The following is a 22,237-nucleotide window of genomic DNA, read 5'->3' as shown; positions in this document are numbered from 1 at the left end:
CAGTAGACCGTGCAAAATGACAATGTGTAAGCAGCAGCGGTGGTGCAAGCACAGAATAAACTCATTCTGGACTTTTGCTGCTACTGACATTAGGTTTACATCACCCCCGGTCTCGAACGAGTCCTTCATTAGACAGCGGTCCAAAATGACCTTGACCTTCAGGACAAAGAGGTCATTCTCCCCTGTGCTGCCATCTACACATTGTTTAGGTTTACATCTCCTGCTGGCCCTGAATGAGTCATTTACTTGGCAGCGGCAGAGGTGCAAAATAACCCTGGCCTTCAGCATGACTGAGGCAATGTTAGTTCTGCGCCTGTGCCGATGCCTAGTAAATGACTCATTCGGGGCCAGGCGGTGGCATAAACATAAATGCTCTGTAAGCAGTGACGGCAGTAAAAGGCACAGAATGACCTCAGCCAAGGTAATTCTGCACCTGTGCTGCCGCCTACACAATAAGTTGTTTGCTAGGCAGCAGAACAAAAGGACCTAGGCCTTGCATCAATTAAGAATGAATCAAGGCAGAGTTAATCTTGCGTCTCCATCACTGCCTACTAAATTACCCTTTCAGGTACAGTGGGAGGATATAAACAATGCATTGCCAACACCAGTAATGCAAGCACAGAATGAGCCCTCAGACTTTGTGAATGAGGAGGTCATTCTGCCCCTGTGCTGCTGCCTACACACTGGTTATCTTTGCATCTTTTCAGGACAAGAATGGGTCACTCTTAAGGCAGCAGTGGTGGTGCAAAAGGACCTTGGCCATCAGAACAATGATATTTTTAATCTGCGCTGCCGCCTGCACATTCTTTAGATTTACATCTCCTCCAGACCTGAATGGGCCATTCCTTAGGTAGCGCTGGTGGTGCAAAATGGCCTTGGCCATCAGAACGATGACGTAATTTTTCATCCGCACTGCCGCCTACATATTCTTTGTTTACACCTCCTCCAGACCTGAATGGGCCATTTACTAGGCAGCGGCGGTGGTGCAAAACGACCTTGGCCTTCAGAATCCTGACGTCATTCTGCATCTGCCCTGCTGCTTACACATTGTTTATGTTTACATCTCCTCCAGACATGAATGGGCCATTTACTAGGCAGCGGCGGTGGTGCAAAACGACCTTGGCCTTCAGAATCCTGACGTCATTCTGCATCTGTCCTGCTGCTTACACATCTCCTCCAGACCTGAATGGGCCCATTCACTAGGCAACGGCGGTGGTGCAAAATGACCTTGGCCTTCAGAACCCTGACGTCATTCTGCATCTGCCCTGCTGCTTACAAATGGTTTATGTTTACATCTCCTCCAGACCTGAAAAGGCCACCCACTAGACCAGTGATGGCGAACCTTGGCACCCCAGATGTTTTGGAACTGCATTTCCCATGATGCTCATGCACTCTGCAGTGTAGTTGAGCATCATGGGAAATGGAGTTCCTAAACATCTGGGTTGCCAAGGTTCGCCATCACTGCACTAGACTGTGGTGGTGGTGCAAAATTACGTTGGCCTTCAGAACGATGATGTCATTCTGCATCTGCGCTGCCGCCTACACATTGTTTATGTTTACATCTACCTCTGGGCCCCAAATGAGCCATCCACTAGGCTCGGTGGCAGCGGTGCAAAATGACCTTGGTCGTCAGTCATTTAGAATGACTGAAGGCAGAGTTTATTCTGCGCCTGTGCCACCACCACCGCCTAGCCAATGACTCAATTCAGGGTCAAGGGGATATGTAAACAATGTGTAGGCAGCGGCGGCAGTGCAGACATAGAATGACCTTGACTTTCAGTCATTCTGGATAAATTAATATACATAGCACATATCACAACTCCTATGCACTTTTTATGCAGGATATTGCTGCCAGCAAGATCATATATAAATTTACATGACGTGTACATGAAGCCTACATGCCACAATGTTCAGATCCATGGCATCTCTTCCATTTACTGGGCGATATAAGGCCACCCCAAAAATGACAGTAAAATTTTCACATTGTACCTCAGGTCAGCTTATAGGCTAGCATCTACCACGTACTACACTGAATATTTAGTAGGAACATTATACTACATGTGGCGGCGGTTGATAGCGGCTTACAGTTGCAAGTTGAACAAATTTTATTGGACGATCACGTGAAGTACAGCAACTGTTCTGGAGGGCCAACACTTAGGCCTTGTATATAAAGTGTCTGGTGTGGTACTGTGTGGGCTTCATGTCTCACAACCAATCGGCTTTTCCTTTTCCTACTCTAACCAGGATCTATAAAAAGGAGAAGCCAATTGGCTGTCCAGCCACACACACCTACAGTGTCGGGGGTATAAAAAGCCACAGTTTACATGCCAGATCCCTGTACGTAACCCATTCACCTTCTTCTGCCAGTCCAGAGTGAGCAAATTCTCCTGCCACGGACATTCTGTAACAAACCCATCGGAGGAAAAGGCTCCCCATCTAATCCCTACTATTCTCATGGCTATTTTAGAAGTTTGGTTGTTTTTAGAAGCAGAGCAGCACAATAAAAGAGAAGAAAGTCCATCAGCGACTCAGTCAAATCCATGCCAATCACTCTGCTCGGAATCGTACTCTGGCTCCGCTCCAATACATCTGACGCCTTCCAGCAGCATGGGAGTACCATGATGGCGGTCTGCAAGAATAAAATAAAAATGTTATTTGTTACGCTGCAAATGCACTCCCATCTCCTATGATTTCATAGTATAAAAAAAATGGCATAAAAGCCCAAGTCCCGGCATTAGAATGCATTCTATGCATTAAGATAAAAAGCCTTCTGTGTGTAGCAGCCCCCCTTATACTTGATACCTGAGGTCCATCTAGATCCAGCAAAGACAGGGGTGTCTTAGCTGCCTGGGACTCCCCTCCTAATTGGCTGAGACAGCAGCGTGGCGCCATTGGCTCCGGCCGCTGTCAAAGTCAGTCAGCCAATGAGGAGAAAAGGGGGGCGGGGTCAGGCCGCAGCTTTGCGTCTGAATAGACACAGAGAGCTATGGCTTGGCTTAGGTGTCCCCATAGCAAGCTGCTTGCTGTGGTGGTACTAAACAGAAGGGAGGGGCCAGGAAAGTCGAAGAGGGACCCGGGAAGAGGAGAATCTGGGCCACTCTGTGCAAAACCACTGCACAGAGGAAGTATAGCAAGTTTATTATTTTTAACAAAAAAAAAACAAAAAAAACACAAGACTTTCACAAACCGCTTTAGGTTATACTTTGCATGTTTCTTGAAGATTTCACTTGCTGCCAGGACTGAATGGCCTGGAAATAATTTGTGACTAATTAACCACTTGCCGACCGCCGCACGACTATCTACGTCGGCGGTCAGCCCCTCACAGGCAAACTAACGTAGGGCTACGTTGCTTGCTTGTGAGGGTCTAGGGAGCGAGCGCGCGCCCCCGGAGGCGCGCTCCCGCTCCCGCGTGGTCACGGACCCCCCCGCGCGTGTGACCAGCGGACCCGATGTCCGCCGGCCACTCGGCGATCGGCGGGGGAGAGGGAGAATGTCAGGCAGCTTGTGTAAACAAACTGCCTGTCATTCTCCTCGCTGCAAAGACACTGATAAAACGGATCTGGTATGTAGATCCGTTGATCAGTGTCCTTACAGCTAGAGCCACAGCCAATCACAGTAGAAACCACGCCCCTAGGGACACACACAGCCCCTCCCTTCCAAATAAAGTTAACCCCTTCACTACCAGTGTATTTTTACAGTAACAGTGCATATGTATAGCACTGATTACTGTAGAAATGTCACTGGTAACCCCAAAAGTGTCAAAAATGTCAGTCAAGGGTCCGATCTGTCCGCCACAATGTCGCAGTACCGCAAAAAAAAAAAATCGCAGATCGCCGCCATTACGCGTTAAAAAAAAAAAAAACAACAAAAATGACAAAAATCTTTCCCTTTGTTAGTAAACGCGATAACTTTTGCGCAAACCAATCAAAATACGCTTTTTGCGATTTTTTTTACCAAACATAGGTAGCATAAAACAAATTGGCCGAAAATTTTTAAAAATTTTGATTTTTACATTTTTTTTGGGGGGAATTTCATATAAAAAAATGTGAAAAATATTGCTATTTTTGCAAAATTGACGCTCTTTTTTTGTTTATAGCGCGTGATCAAAAAATCGCACAGGTGATCAAATACCACCAAAAGAAAGCTCTGTTTGTGGGAAAAAAAGGACGTCAAATTCGTTTAGGTACAGCGTCGCACGACCGCGCAATTGTGCGTTAAATTCACGCAGTGCCGAATCGCAAAATACCCCCTGGTCGGAATGGGGGTAAAATCTTCCGGGGCTTAAGTGGTTAACCACCATACCCAGGTGCTCATAGGGTAATCTGAGTACAGCAACTCCACTTTTGTTATGGAAAAAAAAAAAAACTTTCCCCATTGGGCAATCAATGCACATCGCAAGGCAAGAATTTAAACACCTGTTTTTGCAGATTCCTACCTTTTGTGATTCTTAAGAAATAGCGGTTTGTTTGTCTTTGTCAGTGTGGAAAGTGAACCTATATGGGAGTGGTTATGTAATGATCAGCTGCTGCACCTGCAGGGCACTAATGAAAAAAGGGACAGGCTCTGCATCCCTTTAGATGTAATTTCCCCTTTGTATCTCACCAAAAAAATTAAATTTTTATTGCAGGGGAAGCCCAAAAGCGAATTTGTATCTTCATGCAGACTTCTGGGAAAATCCATGAGCCAATCACACAAGCAGGAAATTGCATATCTTGGGGGAGTTCTGTACACCATCTGTCTACAGAACACCCAAAGTTGCCATATTGCAAATTACAGAGCAGCAAAGGAAAAGGTATTTTTTAATAACATTCAATTCCAATATGACTAGCAAAAGTATACACTATATTTTTGTTATTTGCAATTTTTCCCCACGAAAGTGGAGTAAGCCTTTGAACAGATCAGCTAGAGGTTTCAATTTTTGTAGGTTTTGGATCACATGCAAAATCTTTGGGCTGCACTGAGAGACTGGATATCACATGTTGTGGTAAGTTTAGGAAAGTCTGGGGGTAACCACACACTGCACACACAATGTTTGGATGTCAAGCATGGCTGAAGCCTGGAAAGTTTCTTGCGCACTCAGAATGAAGTTCCCCTCCCATATACCCCTCCCATTCTGGTTATACATTAATTAACCTTTTGACATTTTTTTCTTATTCCTGTCAACCTAAAACAATATTGTAAAACTATTTGCATCCATCAAAATCAATGTTAATTTTTTTTAACAGGGGCCGCCACCCAAGCCTGGGAGAGCCACGGGCCCCACCCAAGCCTGGGAGACCAATGGGCCGCCACCCAAGCCTGGGAGAGCCACGGGCCCCACCCAAGCCTGGGAGACCAATGGGCCGCCACCCAAGCCTGGGAGACCAATGGGCCGCCACCCAAGCCTGGGAGACCAATGGGCCGCCACCCAAGCCTGGGAGACCAATGGGCCGCCACCCAAGACTGGGAGACCAATGGGCGGCCACCCAAGACTGGTAGACCAATGGGCGGCCACCCAAGACTGGGAGACCAATGGGCGGCCACCCAAGACTGGGAGACCAATGGGCGGCCACCCAAGACTGGGAGACCAATGGGCGGCCACCCAAGACTGGGAGACCAATGGGCGGCCACCCAAGTCTGGCAGACCAATGGGCGGCCACCCAAGTCTGGCAGACCAATGGGCGGCCACCCAAGTCTGGCAGACCAATGGGCGGCCACCCAAGTCTGGCAGACCAATGGGCGGCCACCCAAGACTGGGAGACTAATAGGTGCCTTGCAGAGCAGCCCTATCCACTTGAATAGGTTGCGCCCAGCAGGCGCTATACCTGCCAAAAGCAACAGGAGGTATAATTACTGCCACAGAGCATCGCAGCTGCAGCATGTGTCCACCTTTGGCTGTTGCATCTGCGATTAAAAGGGGAGCAAGTAAGAGAGATTGGCTGTGTTTCTACATACAGTGGGACCATGGAGAACAAATGTAGCCACCCTCTGATAGAATTAAGAATACAGAATAGATTTTTTCCCTTTTTCTTTAAACCAAAGTTTAGTGTCACTTTAAGGAAGGGGTCCACATTGAATACACGCACCTTGTGTGAAGTGCAAGGTCCACTTTAAAAACATGAAAATCAACATTAGATTTCCTAATAGCTTCATTACCAGGAGAATAACAGGAAATTTCTGCGTTTCTTGGTCCCCATCCAAGCTGAAAGGATTTATCGGTTGGACTGTACAGAATCATTAACACGTCTGTAGTAATAATACATGAAGGTCCTACCATCATTAACGTCTCCAAAATTGATACTAAGTGAGCTTGATGAGGTTTTTTTTTTCTACGAGACTATGGAAAAATAAATGATGATAGAGTCCAAAGTACAGTCATTTGGAGCAGCCACATATTGGATTACATTGTACAGTGAAGGTAGATGAAAACCCAATCCCTACAATTTCATACAAACTTTACCAGATTCTTTTCAAAAGATATTTTAAAATGCTTTTAAAACTGCAGCTTTCGTTAAAATATGTAGTGATCCTCCTCTGAAGGTCCTTGTTCGGGCACTTCCTGTTACATGGTGACAACTGTGCTTCTGCCTTATTACCCTGTCACATGGAGACTGCAAGTGGCCATTTTAGCACACATAGTCCCCCTCGTGACCCACCGCTCCCCATGCCCCTCAGGGCCTGCTGCCATTGCCATGCCCAACCGCTCAGGACCCACCACCATTGCCTTGTCCAGCCCCTCGGGAGTCGGCACCCTCCCTGCCCCCACTCGGGGCCAGCCCGCCGCCCTCCGTCCCCACACTTGGGGCCAGCCTGCCACCCTCCATCCTCCCACTCGGGGCCAGCCCGCCACCCTCCCACTCGGGGCCAGCCCGCCACCTTCCGTCCTCCCATCTCGGGGCCAGCCCGCCACCTTCCGTCCTCCCATCTCGGGGCCAGCCCGCCACCTTCCGTCCTCCCATCTCGGGGCCAGCCCGCCACCTTCCGTCCTCCCATCTCGGGGCCAGCCCGCCACCTTCCGTCCTCCCATCTCGGGGCCAGCCCGCCACCTTCCGTCCTCCCATCTCGGGGCCAGCCCGCCACCTTCCGTCCTCCCATCTCGGGGCCAGCCCGCCACCTTCCGTCCTCCCATCTCGGGGCCAGCCCGCCACCTTCCGTCCTCCATCTCGGGGCCAGCCCGCCACCTTCCGTCCTCCATCTCGGGGCCAGCCCGCCACCTTCCGTCCTCCATCTCGGGGCCAGCCCGCCACCTTCCGTCCTCCATCTCGGGGCCAGCCCGCCACCTTCCGTCCTCCATCTCGGGGCCAGCCCGCCACCTTCCGTCCTCCATCTCGGGGCCAGCCCGCCACCTTCCGTCCTCCATCTCGGGGCCAGCCCGCCACCTTCCGTCCTCCATCTCGGGGCCAGCCCGCCACCTTCCGTCCTCCATCTCGGGGCCAGCCCGCCACCTTCCGTCCTCCATCTCGGGGCCAGCCCGCCACCTTCCGTCCTCCATCTCGGGGCCAGCCCGCCACCTTCCGTCCTCCATCTCGGGGCCAGCCCGCCACCTTCCGTCCTCCATCTCGGGGCCAGCCCGCCACCCTCCGTCCTCCCACTCGGGGCCAGCCCGCCACCCTCCGTCCTCCCACTCGGGGCCAGCCGCCACCCTCCGTCCTCCCACTCGGGGCCAGCCGCCACCCTCCGTCCTCCCACTCGGGGCCAGCCGCCACCCTCCGTCCTCCCACTCGGGGCCAGCCGCCACCCTCCGTCCTCCCACTCGGGGCCTTCTCTTCCCCTTCAGGGCCCACCACCACCAGACTTATATCTTCCCGAATTGGCTTTTGGTAAGGAGTCTTCTAACAATGGATTATGGCATCCAATGGATCATGATCTCCAACAACCCTAGAAACGTGTGTAGATTAATCAGTTGTTTTATTAACCACAGAAAATAGACTTTAGGTTTCCCAAAGGACCCAACACTAGCCTCGGTTTTCACCATCGCCAGCGTCTGTACCACTAAAGGGATCCACTGCCATCCTCCCTGCCCCTCAGAACCTACCAAAACCCTCCATTCCCGCTCAGGACCCACCACCTTCTCTTCCCCTTCAGGACCCACCACCACCAAACTTCTTTCTTCTCAAATTGGCTTTCAGTAAGACGAAGGGTCTCGTAACAATGGATTATTGGATCATGATCTCCACCAACCCTAGAACGTATGTAGATTAATCAGTTGGCTTTTATGAACCACAGAAAGTAGACTTTAGGCTTCCCAAAGGACCCAACATGAGCCTCCGTTTTCCCATTTGGGAACCTCCGCCAGCCTCTGTACCACTTCAAAGACCCACTGCCGTCCACCCTGCCCCTCAGAACCTACCAAAACCCTCCATTCCCACTTGGGACCCACCACCACCACCTTCTCTTCCTCTTCAGGACCCACCACCACCAGACTCATTTCTTCCCAAATTGGCTTTCAATAAGAAGAAGGGTCTCGTAACAAGGGATTATTGGATCCAATGGATCATGATCTCCACCAACCCTAGAACGTATGTAGATTAATCAGTTGGCTTTTATGAACCACAGAAAGTAGACTTTAGGCTTCCCAAAGGACCCAACATGAGCCTCTGTTTTTCCATTTGGGCATCTCTGCCAGCCTCTGTACCACTTCAAAGACCCACTGCTGTCCACCCTGCCCCTCAGAACCTACCAAAACCCTCCATTCCCACTCAGGACCCACCACCTTCTCTTCCCCTTAAGGACCCACCACCACCAGACTTATTTCTTCCCAAATTGGCTTTCAGTAAGAAGAAGGGTCTCGTAACAATGGATTATTGGATCCAATGGATCAGGATCTCCACCAACAGGTGTAGATTATTCAGTTGGCTTTTATTAACCACAGAAAGTAGACTTTAAGCTTTCCATAGGACCCACCGCCAGCCTCCATTTCCCCCCCTCGGGAACCACCGCCAGCCTCCAATTCCCCCCCTCGGGATCCACCGCCAGCCTCCATTTCCCCTCCTCGGGAACCACCGCCAGCCTCCATTTCCCCCCCTCGGGAACCACCGCCAGCCTCCATTTTCCCCCCTCGGGAACCACCGCCAGCCTCCATTTCCCCCCCCCCCTCGGGAACCACCGCCAGCCTCCATTTCCCCCCCTCGGGAACCACCGCCAGCCTCCATTTCCCCCCCTCGGGAACCACCGCCAGCCTCCATTTCTCCCCCCTCGGGAACCACCGCCAGCCTCCATTTCTCCCCCCTCAGGAACCACCGCCAGCCCCCCATTTACCCCCCTCCGGAACCACCGCCAGCCTCCATTTACCCTCCTCGGGAACCACCGCCAGCCCCCATTTACCCCCCTCAGGAACGACCACCAGCTACCGGTTTCCCCCTTAGGGAACCACCGCCAGCCTCTGTACCACTTCAACATGTGTAGATTAATCAGTTGGCTTTTATTTATCACAGAAAGTAGACTTTAGGGTTTTTCATAGACTTATGCAAGTTATTTTTACTTCCGTATGTTAAGTCTACATTTGGGATCAGCCATAGGAGTCGGCTGTAGGTTTTATTACCTGAAATGGGAATGTGTGTGGCTTTTTTTTGTTACACATACAAAAATAGTCCTGAACTGACATTATTGAAGATTCAGAGAGGCAAAATATAATTACATAATGATGTTTGTGATAAATGGACAGATGATAATTCCAGCGTGCTGTTATGTACGTATAACTGCATTGGGACACTGCTGGAGGCTGGAATCACAGACACGTCCCTGCATAATGGAGAGGTAATGGCATCTAAATTCGGATAACATCAATTTCCCGCATTGACTCTTATCCAATCTTTCTGATGGAGCGGCTGCTATGAGCTTTTATCTGGTCTGGGAGGGGAGCCATGGCAAAGACTGACCAAGAGACAACTCCGACAGTGGGGAAACCAGGACAAGAAGAGACTGGCATATTCCAGGACAACCAGACTGGCAAAAAGCTTCAGTACAGGACAATAGGGGGAAGAACACCTTCGAATCAATCCAGAAACCCCCCATCTGCATTAATTTCCTTTATGCCTGTGTCTAGAAGTCATTCTGCTATCAATATCTCCCTATACAGTCACATATTTCCATGCACTGACAACATAATGAGCCTGAGTAAAAGAACACATCTCTGGGATCCCTTTAGATGAGCATGTTCCTCCCTGCTGGGCGCTGGATAAAGGGGACTTTAGTTATGCTGTTCTGGTTAGATGCTTGATCACTGTTCTTGAAGCATGTATACACATAGTATCAATCAACTGATATTGCTGATCACTAAAGTCTACTCCAGTGATCCTGAAACTATGGCCCTACAGCTGTTGTGGAACTACACATCCCACGACACATTGTAAAACTCTGACATTCACAGACATGACTAGGCATGATGGGAATTGTAGTTCATGAACAACTGGAGGGCCATAGTTCGAAGACCCCTGGTCTACTCCACGTAGCGGCCAGCTCCCTCCCTGAAACAACATGCACACCTAAAAGGGAGCCAGGCAATGTATTTTTTCACTACTGCAAGCAGCTGGAAGTGGACAAGAAGAGACTGGCATATTCCAGGACAACCAGGCTGGCAAAAGCTTAAGTACAGGACAATACGGGGGAAGAGGACCTTCAAATCACTCCAGAAATCCCCCATCTGCATTCATTTATTTTATGCCGGTGTTTACAAGTCTTTCTGCTATCAATATCTCCCTATACAGTCACATATTTAGATGCACTGATAACATAATGAGCCTGAGTAAAAGAACACATCTCTGGAAACCCTTTAGATGAGCATGTTCCTCCCTGCTGGGCACTGGATAAAGGGGACTTTAGTTATGCTGTTCTGGTTAGACGCTTGATCACTTTTCTTGAAGCAGGTATACCTATGGTAAAAATCAACTGATATGCACATCGCTATAGTCTACTCCATGTAACGGCCAGCTCCCTCCCTGCAACAACATGCACACCTAAAGGGAGCCATGCAATGTATTCTTTCACTTCTGCAAGCAGCTGGAAGTTGACAAGAAGAGACTAGCATATACCAGGAAAACCAGACTGGCAAAAGCTTAAGGCCCCGTTCACATGTAGGCGTTTTGGGGAGTTTTTCTGCTCTAGGATCAGCTCTCAAAACACCCAACAAGACAATTCCTATTCATTTCAATGGCCCCTGTTCACACCTGAGCGTTTTGACGCTGTAAGCAAAACGCCCAACGCTCAAAAAAGTACATGAGCTTCTTTTTGAGCAGATTACAGGCGTTTTCCATTGGTTTCTATTCAATCTAAAAACGCCTGCACAAAAAACGCCTGTAAAAACGCCTGTAAATCGCGGTAAAATCGCAGTAAAAATCGCGGCAAAATAGCGGTAAAAACGCACGAAAACGCTACGCTCAGGTGTGAATGTAGCCTAAGTACCGGACAATACGGGGGAAGACGACCTTAAAATCACTCCAGGAATCCCCCATCTGCATTCATTTCTTTTATGCCGGTGTCTAGAAGTCATTCTGCTATCAATATCTCCCTATACAGTCACATATTTCAATGCACTGCCAACATAATGAGCCTGAGTAAAAGAACACATCTCTGGAAACCCTTTAGATTAGCATGTTCCTCCCTGCTGGGCACTGGATAAAGGGGACTTTAGTTATGCTGTTCTGGTTAGCAGAAGGGGGGGGGGGGGGGAACACACACACATCCCCTTCCACTCCTTGTAATGACAGCCAAGTGGCTTCTCAGCCCCATCGCTTGTCATTACAAGACAGCCGACCGTCAGCTATGGACGCCGGTACCGGGGTGATGCCTCTAGCTGCAGGCATCACTCCGGTACAGCACTTTCCCGAAATATCGGCAATATTGGTAACCTACGGGGCCGATTCTGATATATCGTTGAAAGTGCATAATGGCCCTTGATATATCGGCTTTGCTGATAATCGGTCAATCCCTAATACGAATATCGCATTTTATTAATACTTATTGTTATGAATATGACACCGGTATCACCCTTACCCAATACTCGAGCCTGTACCGCCACCTTGAGGAAGGTTTTGTCATCAGTCTCACTGGTCAGGATCATCTCCTCCTTTACGACTCCCTCTTTATGTGCCGTGTACTCACATTTAATGCTGTGCCCTGCAGGGAAAGACACAAGACATAAGATATGGCTTCCCATTAAAAAAAAAAAAATTTAAAAGCCAAGCTCTGGGCTTAAAAACTTTCACTGAAATATATTCCTCAGTAAGCACAAGAGACAGAAATCCACTTTGCATGCACCAAAATGTCTTTGCAAGCCCAGATATTACCTTTTTAAATAGCCTGTGCAGAGAGCAGAGCGGTGGGAGGGGCCCAGCAGGCTCCACCCACTACAGAAAGCTGCAGGAGGGGGGCAGAGATAAGACCACCCTGCACAAGGCGAGAAAGCAGCACTGACTGGTCTTTATTACAGTGGATTACTGCACAGATCTGGAAGAATTACACAGATCACACGTTTCAAGATGAAAGGGGCGGGCCAGTAATGCTAAGAAGGAAAGGGCTAGATGATGCCGGACATCCTCCGGCCAGGAAATGAGGCGGGGCTCTATTTGAATTGCTGCAGCTTCTAATGCACACAGTGAGAAGCTGAGAGTGTTCAGTGGAAGCAGAGTAAAGGCAGGGCCGGGATTTCCAAAACAATTTCCACTGAACGGCATCTTTAATAGAAGCAACAGAAAATGATATAAAATAAATCAGAATGGAAGCGCAGCCACAGGAGATGTCCCAGGAAGAAGAATTACAGCGAGGCGGCTCAGTGATTAGGAAAAGGCAATTAGAGGAACACACCGGGGGCCCTTTTATGGTTCTCTATCACCGCCGGCGGCTCATCGTCCCCTTCTGTATACACAGCCTAGATCAGGCAGCATCATGTATTCCATGTATTCCCTGTACCAAATCAAAGACAGCACTGCGAGTACAGGGTCTCCATCCAAACACCACACTGTCCTAGTGACACCACATCACACACACTGTACTGGTGACACCACATCACACACACTGTACTGGTGACACCACATCACACACACTGTACTGGTGACACCACATCACACGCATTGTCCTGGTGACACCACATCACACGCATTGTCCTGGTGACACCACAGCACACACCTTGTCCTGGTGACACCACATCACACACCTTGTCCTGGTGACACCACATCACACACCTTGTCCTGGTGACACCACATCACACACCTTGTCCTGGGGACACCACATCACACACATTGTCCTGGGGACACCACATCACACACATTGTCCTGGGGACACCACATCACACACATTGTCCTGGGGACACCACATCACACACCTTGTCCTGGGGACACCACATCACACACATTGTCCTGGGGACACATCACACACATTGTCCTGGGGACACATCACACACATTGTCCTGGTGACACCACATCGCACACATTGTCCTGGTGACACCACATCGCACACATTGTCCTGGTGACACCACATCACACACATTGTCCCGGTGACACCACATCACACACATTGTCCCAGTGACACCACATCACACACATTGTCCCGGTGACACCACACCACACACATTGTCCTGGTGACACCACACCACACACATTGTCCTGGGGACACCACATCACACACATTGTCCTGGTGACACCACATCACACACATTGTCCTGGTGACACCACATCACACACACCTTGTCCTGGTGACACCACAGCACACACCTTGTCCTGGTGACACCACATCACACACCTTGTCCTGGTGACACCACATCACACACCTTGTCCTGGTGACACCACATCACACACCTTGTCCTGGTGACACCACATCACACACCTTGTCCTGGGGACACCACATCACACACATTGTCCTGGGGACACCACATCACACACATTGTCCTGGGGACACCACATCACACACATTGTCCTGGGGACACCACATCACACACCTTGTCCTGGGGACACCACATCTCACACATTGTCCTGGGGACACATCACACACATTGTCCTGGGGACACATCACACACATTGTCCTGGTGACACCACATCGCACACATTGTCCTGGTGACACCACATCGCACACATTGTCCTGGTGACACCACATCACACACATTGTCCCGGTGACACCACATCACACACATTGTCCCAGTGACACCACATCACACACATTGTCCCGGTGACACCACACCACACACATTGTCCTGGTGACACCACACCACACACATTGTCCTGGGGACACCACATCACACACATTGTCCTGGTGACACATCACACACATTGTCCTGGTGACACCACATCACACACATTGTCCCGGTGACACCACATCACACACATTGTCCCGGTGACACCACATCACACACATTGTCCCGGTGACACCACATCACACACATTGTCCCGGTGACACCACATCACACACATTGTCCTGGTGACACCACATCACACACATTGTCCTGGTGACACCACATCGCACACATTGTCCCGGTGACACCACATCACACACATTGTCCCGGTGACACCACATCACACACATTGTCCTGGTGACACCACACCACACACATTGTCCTGGTGACACCACACCACACAAGGTGTCACCGGGACAAACACAGCGGTGTGCAGAGGAATCATTCAGAATTACCGGGACAAAACATGGCTGGAGCCTGCTTAAGGTTATCAAGGCATTCAGGCTCGGTTCACACCTATGCAGGCTGTGGTCAATGCATTTTTCTGGCACTATAAGTTTTTGAACATGTGTTTGACTTTTTTTTTGTTTTTAGGAAAGTATGACAGTTCTGTTCATGGAGAGCGACTTTGATGCCACTTAAAGTGCCAGTATGCCTAGGAACGCCCACTCTTCAAGACTGACACCCGCACCATCAAGGCATTTTGATATTTGCAGAACTCCTCCCAAGAGCCAGCCCACTGCTTACATTAGGACTGAGGGCTCTTTATTCTGCTTATGTTTTCCACCATTCCCCCCCATCCCCCCATATCAATGTTTTATTTTATTTTTTTTTTTTTTTTTTTAATAAAGCCCATTTGGTTTTTATTACATACTTTATCACTGGATCTCTGTTCTTCTCTATGCAAAGCAAGCAGATCATGGCTGGTGGGAGGAGCCAGCGGGGGGGGGGGCTGTGCATAGTTTCCTGAACACAACTCAGCACCAGGCCTCAGTACATCTCTAAAGAACCCTCCACCCTGCTGCAAGTAGTAGGAGGAGATATGCAAATATGCCTTACAAAATGGGTGTCAGTCTGGAGGAGTGGCCATTCCTAAGAAGGCTGCACTGGCATGCAGACAGTCCTTTACATGTTCAACATGTGACGCCGAGATAACTGAAAGACCTGAAATCTAATGAATTAAAAGGGGCAAAGCAGGGGGCAGTCAGGCTGGGAAGGAAAGGGCTAGATGAGGTTCCTGATAAGCAGATTACCGTTTAAGAGAAAAACCGGAATCATAACCGCCTACGACATCACTGTGAGGGCGCCGACAGATGGGCCGGGAACACGACAGCATCCCTACGCCAATGTTTTATTCATCATAATTAATTAACGTAATTGGAATAACCATGCGAAATGCACAATTCTAGGTAATCAGGGGAACCGTGTGAGAGCGGCGAGACGATGTGGGAAATCCTTCCAATTGATTACCCAACGCGCACTCATTTCACTCCATACACAGAGACAACTCGCACTCTAGCTAGCAAGCAAGCATCTCGCTCCACTCTAGCTAGCAAGCAAGCAAGCACCCCCTCCACTCTAGCAAGCAAGCACCCCCTCCACTCTAGCACGCAAGCATCCCCCTCCAATCTAGCAAGCAAGCATCTCCCTCTAATCTAGCAAGCAAGCAAGCATCTCCCTCTAATCTAGCAAGCAAGCAAGCAAGCAAGCATCTCCCTCTAATCTAGCAAGCATCTCCCTCCAATCTAGCTAGCAAGCAAGCAAGCAAGCATCTCCCTCCACTCTAGCAAGCAAGCATCTCCCTCCACTCTAGCAAGCAAGCATCTCCCTCCACTCTAGCAAGCAAGCATCTCCCTCCACTCTAGCAAGCAAGCATCTCCCTCCACTCTAGCAAGTAAGCAAGCATCCCCCTCCACTCTAGCAAGCACGCAAGCATCCCCCTCCACTCTAGCAAGCACGCAAGCATCCCCCTCCACTCTAGCGAGCAAGCATCTCCCTCCAATCTAGCAAGCAAGCAAGCAAGCAAGCAAGCATCTCCCTCTAATCTAGCAAGCAAGCAAGCAAGCATCTCCCTCCAATCTAGCAAGCAAGCATCTCCCTCTAATCTAGCAAGCATCTCCCTCCAATCTAGCAAGCAAGCAAGCAAGCAAGCATCTCCCTCCAATCTAGCAAGCAAGCAAGCATCTCCCTCCACTCTAGCAAGCAAGCAAGCATCTCCCTCCACTCTAGCAAGAAAGCATCTCCCTCCACTCCGAGATAGGGCAGTTTTCTGGAAGGAACCAGAGTAGACTTCTGATAATCCAGAAGCCAGCCAAACTCCCTCAGAGTGTGTATAGTGATGTCCACATTGTCCATCAGAGCAGTAGGAGACTCTGCTCGCAAGAGATGGTCATCCAGGTAGCCCAGCACTGCGATCCCTCCCTGACCTAACAATGCTGACAACAGGGCCAACACCTTTGTGAAGACCCGAGGAGCAGAGGCGAGACCAAAGGGGTAACATCACAAACTGATATTGCTCCTCTCCCACTGCAACGTGGAGGAATCGTTGGTGACAGACACATATTGGAATGTTTAAGCAAGCATCCTTGATGTCGATAGAGGGAAGGAAATCCACCGATGCAGGGATGTCACCACCGTGGGAATAGACTCAATTCTGAACTTCTGTACCCGCACAAAGCAGTTCAGAGCCTTGAGATCCAGAATTGGAGGCACCTTGCCTTCTTTCTTTGGGACCGTGAACAGGTTTGAATAAAAACCCTGAAAACGTTCAATCACCCATTGAAGCAATAGGTCTTGCACCGCCCCAAAAAGGGTTTGCACCTCCCCAAAGAGGGCTTGCACCGCCCCAACCAAAGAGGGCTTGCACCGCCCCAACCAAAGAGGGCTTGCACCGCCCCAACCAAAGAGGGCTTGCAATCTGTCCAGGGATAGATGCACATTGGTAGGAAAGAACCTTTCCGAAGGGTAAGACCGAAACTCGATCTTGTAGCCGGGTCGTATCACTTCGTGGATCCACCAGGTAAGTCCACGGGTCCGGAAACCAGCAAAGACATCCCCCGCAGCCCAGGCACGGGCGAGGGACTACCTTCATGCAGAAGGAGCCTGGTCTGCGGGTCTGAAGAAACCCGCTTTTGACTTGGCAGACCAAAGGTTGCTTGGATCCTCCCAAAGAGGCCTTGAACCCTTGTCAGCCGACCCTGAGGGATGAAAAAAACTTCCTGTGAGCCGAGATGGACAGGCCATGCCTGTGACGAGGTTCCTTAGCCTTACTAGCCTGCAAAAGAAAGGTGCTCTTCCCCCTTCTGTGAGACTCTTAAGGATGTCATCTAGGGTAGCTCCAAACAGGCGATCCCCTTAAAAAGGGAGATCAGTTAAGGCTTTTTAGAGGTCTGCTCCGCAGACCAACATTTAGGCCACAAAACACGCCTAAGGACCACTGTCGAAACAGACAGTCTAGGAAGCAGGGGAGCCGCATCCAAAGAGGCATTACAGATAAACTACAGACAAACTGGTCCACCAGCTCAGCAAAGGCAGGGGGGAAGCTGCTCACCCTCCAGGTCATGCCGTAAAAGCTTAGCCCACTCAGTTTGTGATACCAGGGCAATGATGAAGACCGGAGTGCCGAGGCAGCCACAGTGAACATACTGTGGGCCACAGTCTCCACCTTTCTGTCGGCTGGATCCTTAAAAGCTGGTGATTCTTCTACCAGAATCATGGTTGCCTTATTCAACCTCAGTGGCGGCTGGTGCTCAAAATTTGGGGGGGGGGCGCAAAAAGAAAAATGTAATAGGTATTGCTTTGTGGTAAAATATTGCGTGACTTTGAGGTCATGGTACAGGCATTGCACAGGCCTGGCACAGGTGATGGTATAGGCATGGCACAGGTCTCTGGCAGTGGCAGATCGCCGCGCTACACCGGTCCGGGCCATCCGGCGGGAAGGAGATCGGGCGGTGATGGTGCGTGACTGACGCACGCACCGGCACCACCCCCATTGCGGCGTCAGCAGGGTCAGGATGTTCTGAATGATGATTGGTCCCTGCACCCCCTATACACAGGCCGCCACTGTTCAACCTGGAATCCAGGGAATCCAGCACCGGTGGAACAGTCCACTTCTTAAGGAGGGACTCATCAAAGGGTACCTCATAACGAATCGTTTAGGGACCACAAAGGGTGTTCCCAATCTTTTGTGACAAATCTGCCAAAAAGCAGGAAACGGAAACCTCTTCACTGATCTAGACGGCTTATGAGTGCCAAAGAGAACCGGTGCCTCCGCCGCAGCTTCAGCTGCATCCTCCATTATTAAAGTCTCAAGCACAGACACAATCAGTGCGTCCACCAGCGCCTTTTCGTGCGCGGCTACAGGAGTGGAGGAATCATCTGCACTATCTGAGGACCCGGCTCTGAGAGGGGGTCAGGTGGGTAAATATGCTCCAAGGACTCCATGAGGAATAAGGGTACCCCGCTAAAGTGTAAAAAGACACCAAAGGACAACCCCACCACGCTGGTAAAACCACCTGGTCACCAGCAACAGAGCACCCCACGATCCAGCAGCAGAAAGAGGGAGAAGACCCTACCAGACTCACCAACCCACCAGGCAATCCCCACAGCATCAGGACCAAAGCACTCCATGTGCAGTGTCCAGGAGTCAGCACCAGGCATAAGGAGGGGCTCCCACAGCTCAGAAGGCTCCACAGTTATTTAAATGCCGGAATAAAAAATGGCCACCGCGGCTACACAAACATGGCCGCCAGCCTATACAGCAAACAGGCTACAACAAAATGGCAGCCCCATTAGGCTCCCATGAGGGATCCCTAAGGCCCAGGCAAGACAGATCAGCGAGGAGGTTTTGTCTGCAGCGGTGCTCGCCTGGTTCCTGCTATGGTGAGTAGCTGTCCCTCCCTCTCCCCCTGGGGGGTTTTTGGGGTGGACGCGGGTCACCCGAGTTCCCCTCCTTCACGTTAGGCACCCTCCCTGAGTCTAAAGGTCATGTGGGTCCTCTATTCCCCCCTCCCCCCTCCATCTATACTGGGATTGTATGGTGGACTGGCTACCTCCTGGGGCTGGGTCAGGGTGTTGTACAGGCGAGATTGGGGGGGGGGGGGATGCGCTGTACACCTGGTGGTGGCTCCTGCCATGGCCCCCCTTCCTGATCTGAACTCAATGCAGGAAAGTTTGGGACCCCCATAATGGGCACAGAAAGTGTACAATCCCGGGCACTCAATGCAGAAAAGGTGGGGAACCCTAATAATGGGCACAGCAAGTGTACAATCCCGGGCATGCAATGCAGAAAAGGTGGGGACCCCTAATAATGGGCACAGCAAGTGTACAATCCCGGGCATGCAATGCAGAAAAGGTGGGGACCCCTAATAATGGGCACAGCAAGTGTACAATCCCGGGAACTAGATGCAGGAAAGGTGGGAATCCCTAATGGGCACAGCAGGTGTACAATCCCAGGCACTCAATGCAGGAAAGTTTGGGACCCCTAATAATGGGCACAGCAAGTGTACCATCCCGGGAACTAAATGCAGGAAAGGTGGGGAACCCCAATAATGGGCACAGCAAGTGTACTATCCCGGGCACGCAATGCAGTAAAGTTTGGGACCCCCATAATGGGCACAGCAGATGTACAATCCCTGGCACTCAATGCAGGAAAGGTGAATATGCCGCATAATGGGCACAGCAGGAGTACAATCCCAGGCACGCAATGCAGTAATGTTTGGGACCCCCATAATGGGCACAGCTGGTGTACAATCCCTGGCACTCAATTCAGGAAAGGTGGGAACCCTCATAATGGGCACAGCAAGTGTACAATCCCGGGAACTAAATGCAGGAAAGGTGGGAATCCCTAATGGGCACAGCAGGTGTACAATCCCAGGCACTCAATGTAGGAAAGGTGGGGACCCCCATAATGGGCACAGCAAGTTTACAGATTTGAGAACTCATCACAGGGATGGCCAAAGCAGGATGGAAACCTGGAGAACTTCAGTGCAGGAATGGTGGGCGTCTCTCATAATGGGCACAGCAGGTGTACAACCCCAGGCACTCAATGCAGGAAAGGATGGGACCCCCATAATAGGCACAGCAGGTGCAGACAATTAGAATATTATAAAAAGCCTACAATTCAGTGCGGTTCCTCTCAGAACATCTTTTTCGTCACAAGATGTCCTAGGAATTAAAAGATGTATTATGAGTTGAATGTCAGTCAGCATCATCAACCCCATACCCTATATGGGAAGGTTGTAATGCCTACACACTTGTTTTCCCAATGGGTCCGCCCCCTAACCTGTGACTGGACAGTAAAAGGAAAACCCAACGAATGAGCCCATCCTTCTACTCTCCTCCTATCAGCATGCTACTTACTGATAAGAGAACCGATTGGCTGGAGGGGGCAAAATCCGGTGCAGCTCTGCATGGTAGCCAACTTCAGCTTGCCCAATTAAGCTTTGCCAATAAAACCTGGAAGCGGATTGGTTTCTATGCAGAGCTGCACCCCAGATTTTGTACTCTCCAATTTTAGAAAATCAACAGCATAGTGTCCCCAATCCCTCCAAGAAATCAGAGTCCAGTACTCTGCCATGGACAGAACCAGAGCTGGACCTACAGAGCCATGAACAGACATCGAGCGCCATTTCCAGACGCCCTCCCGAGTTGGAAAATTTGCTTCCAATTGAATTCAATTACACCGCGTTTCGCTGCCAGCCCTTCACTCACGTAATGAGTTTGCAAATCTTAAACCAATTTTCCTGCCTCTGCTATCTGGGTAAATGGATGACTGTGACTGCCCAAAATAATGGAGGCCATTAGGGTGTACTTTGCTTATTAGAAGAGGAGAGAGTGGTGTGAGTCACTCCTAATAGAAGAATCTATCTCCATGTATGTGGCATCTAATGTGTAACGTAAAGACGGATTGTAACAAAACTAAAAAACAAAAAAAAAAAAAAAAAAACAAACTGTCACTTAGTAAAAACAATTCTAACCATCATCTTCCCCTGCACCCCCTCTACACACTACAGTAATATGAAGGTGTGCAATTAAAAATTTTGCAGAGCTATTCATCCTCTGACACCAAGTACATGGAGGAAAAATCAAAATGCTATTAGGCTGTTTTATCTCCAGGTTGAACGTTATTCATTCATAAAGGATAGAACGAATCAGAAAAATATTGCATTATGGCGAGTGGGTGATGCTGATAATCATAGGAAATAAAAACTCCCATCTAGTGACCATAACACAGTATTTTCCTGATTCACTCTATACCAGTGATGGAGAACCTTGGCACCCCAGATGTTTTGGAACCACATTTCCCATGATGCTCAACTACACTGCAGAGTGCATGAGCATCATGGGAAATGTAGTTCCAAAACATCTGGGATGTCAAGGTTTGCCATCACTGCTCTATACTATATTAACCACCTCAGCCCTGGAAGGTTTACCCCCCCCCCCCCTTAAATGACCAGACCATTTTTTGCGTTACTTTAATGGACAATTGCGCGGTCATGCGACATTGTACCCAAATACATGCGACATTGTACCCAAATACAATTGATGTCCTTTTTTTTTTTGGTTGTTCAGGCGGTCCCCGGGTTACAAACATTCGACTTACAAACGACTCCTACTTACAGAGGGAGACAACAGGAAGTAAAGAAAAATCCCCTAGGAAGGGAAATTCACTCCTGGAAGAGTTCTTATGGGAAAAAGGGGTCTCCACTGAAGCTTTATCACTAATCCTTGTTACCACAACAACCCAAAATTTTCAAAATCCGGTTGTCATAGGGACAGAAAGTGAGGTGAAATCTTCTGAACAGGGGCACAGACAGCAAAACAAACATTACAGGGGTGTTACTCTTCCCTATAATATCCAAAAAACGTAAAAACTATTCTTTTGGCTGGAGCTAAACTTAAAAAATGTACCTCTGTACCAACTTACAAATTCGACTTAACAAACCTACAGTCCCTATCTTGTTTGTAACCCGGGGATCATCTGTATTTGATCACCTCTGCATTTTTAATTTTTTGCGCTATAAACAAAACAAAAAAAAAAAAAAAAAGACCTACAATTTTGAAAAAAATAAATAAATATTATATATATATATATAT

At 49.4% G+C, this 22,237-nt stretch overlaps 1 protein-coding gene across 1 annotated transcript in view; it reads right to left on the bottom strand.

The window, feature by feature from the left end:
* Window positions 1-2,352: 2,352 nt before the first annotated feature.
* Window positions 2,353-22,237, bottom strand: part of ADISSP (adipose secreted signaling protein) — a 113,366-nt gene continuing 93,481 nt past the window's right edge. Inside the window, exons 5-6 of the mRNA XM_082262142.1 lie at window positions 11,971-12,093; window positions 2,353-2,629 (exon numbers count right to left, since the gene is read on the bottom strand). Of these exons, the coding sequence (XP_082118268.1) occupies window positions 2,529-2,629; window positions 11,971-12,093 (224 nt within the window). The 3' untranslated portion in view covers window positions 2,353-2,528. The remainder of the gene's footprint in view (window positions 2,630-11,970; window positions 12,094-22,237) is intronic.

The sequence above is a fragment of the Pelophylax lessonae genome, assembly GCF_965119305.1.
Source record: "Pelophylax lessonae genome assembly, chromosome: 1".
NCBI lineage: Eukaryota > Metazoa > Chordata > Amphibia > Anura > Ranidae > Pelophylax > Pelophylax lessonae.
Note: the sequence above shows the minus strand (reverse complement) of the source record. Positions and strands in the feature narration are given on the sequence as shown.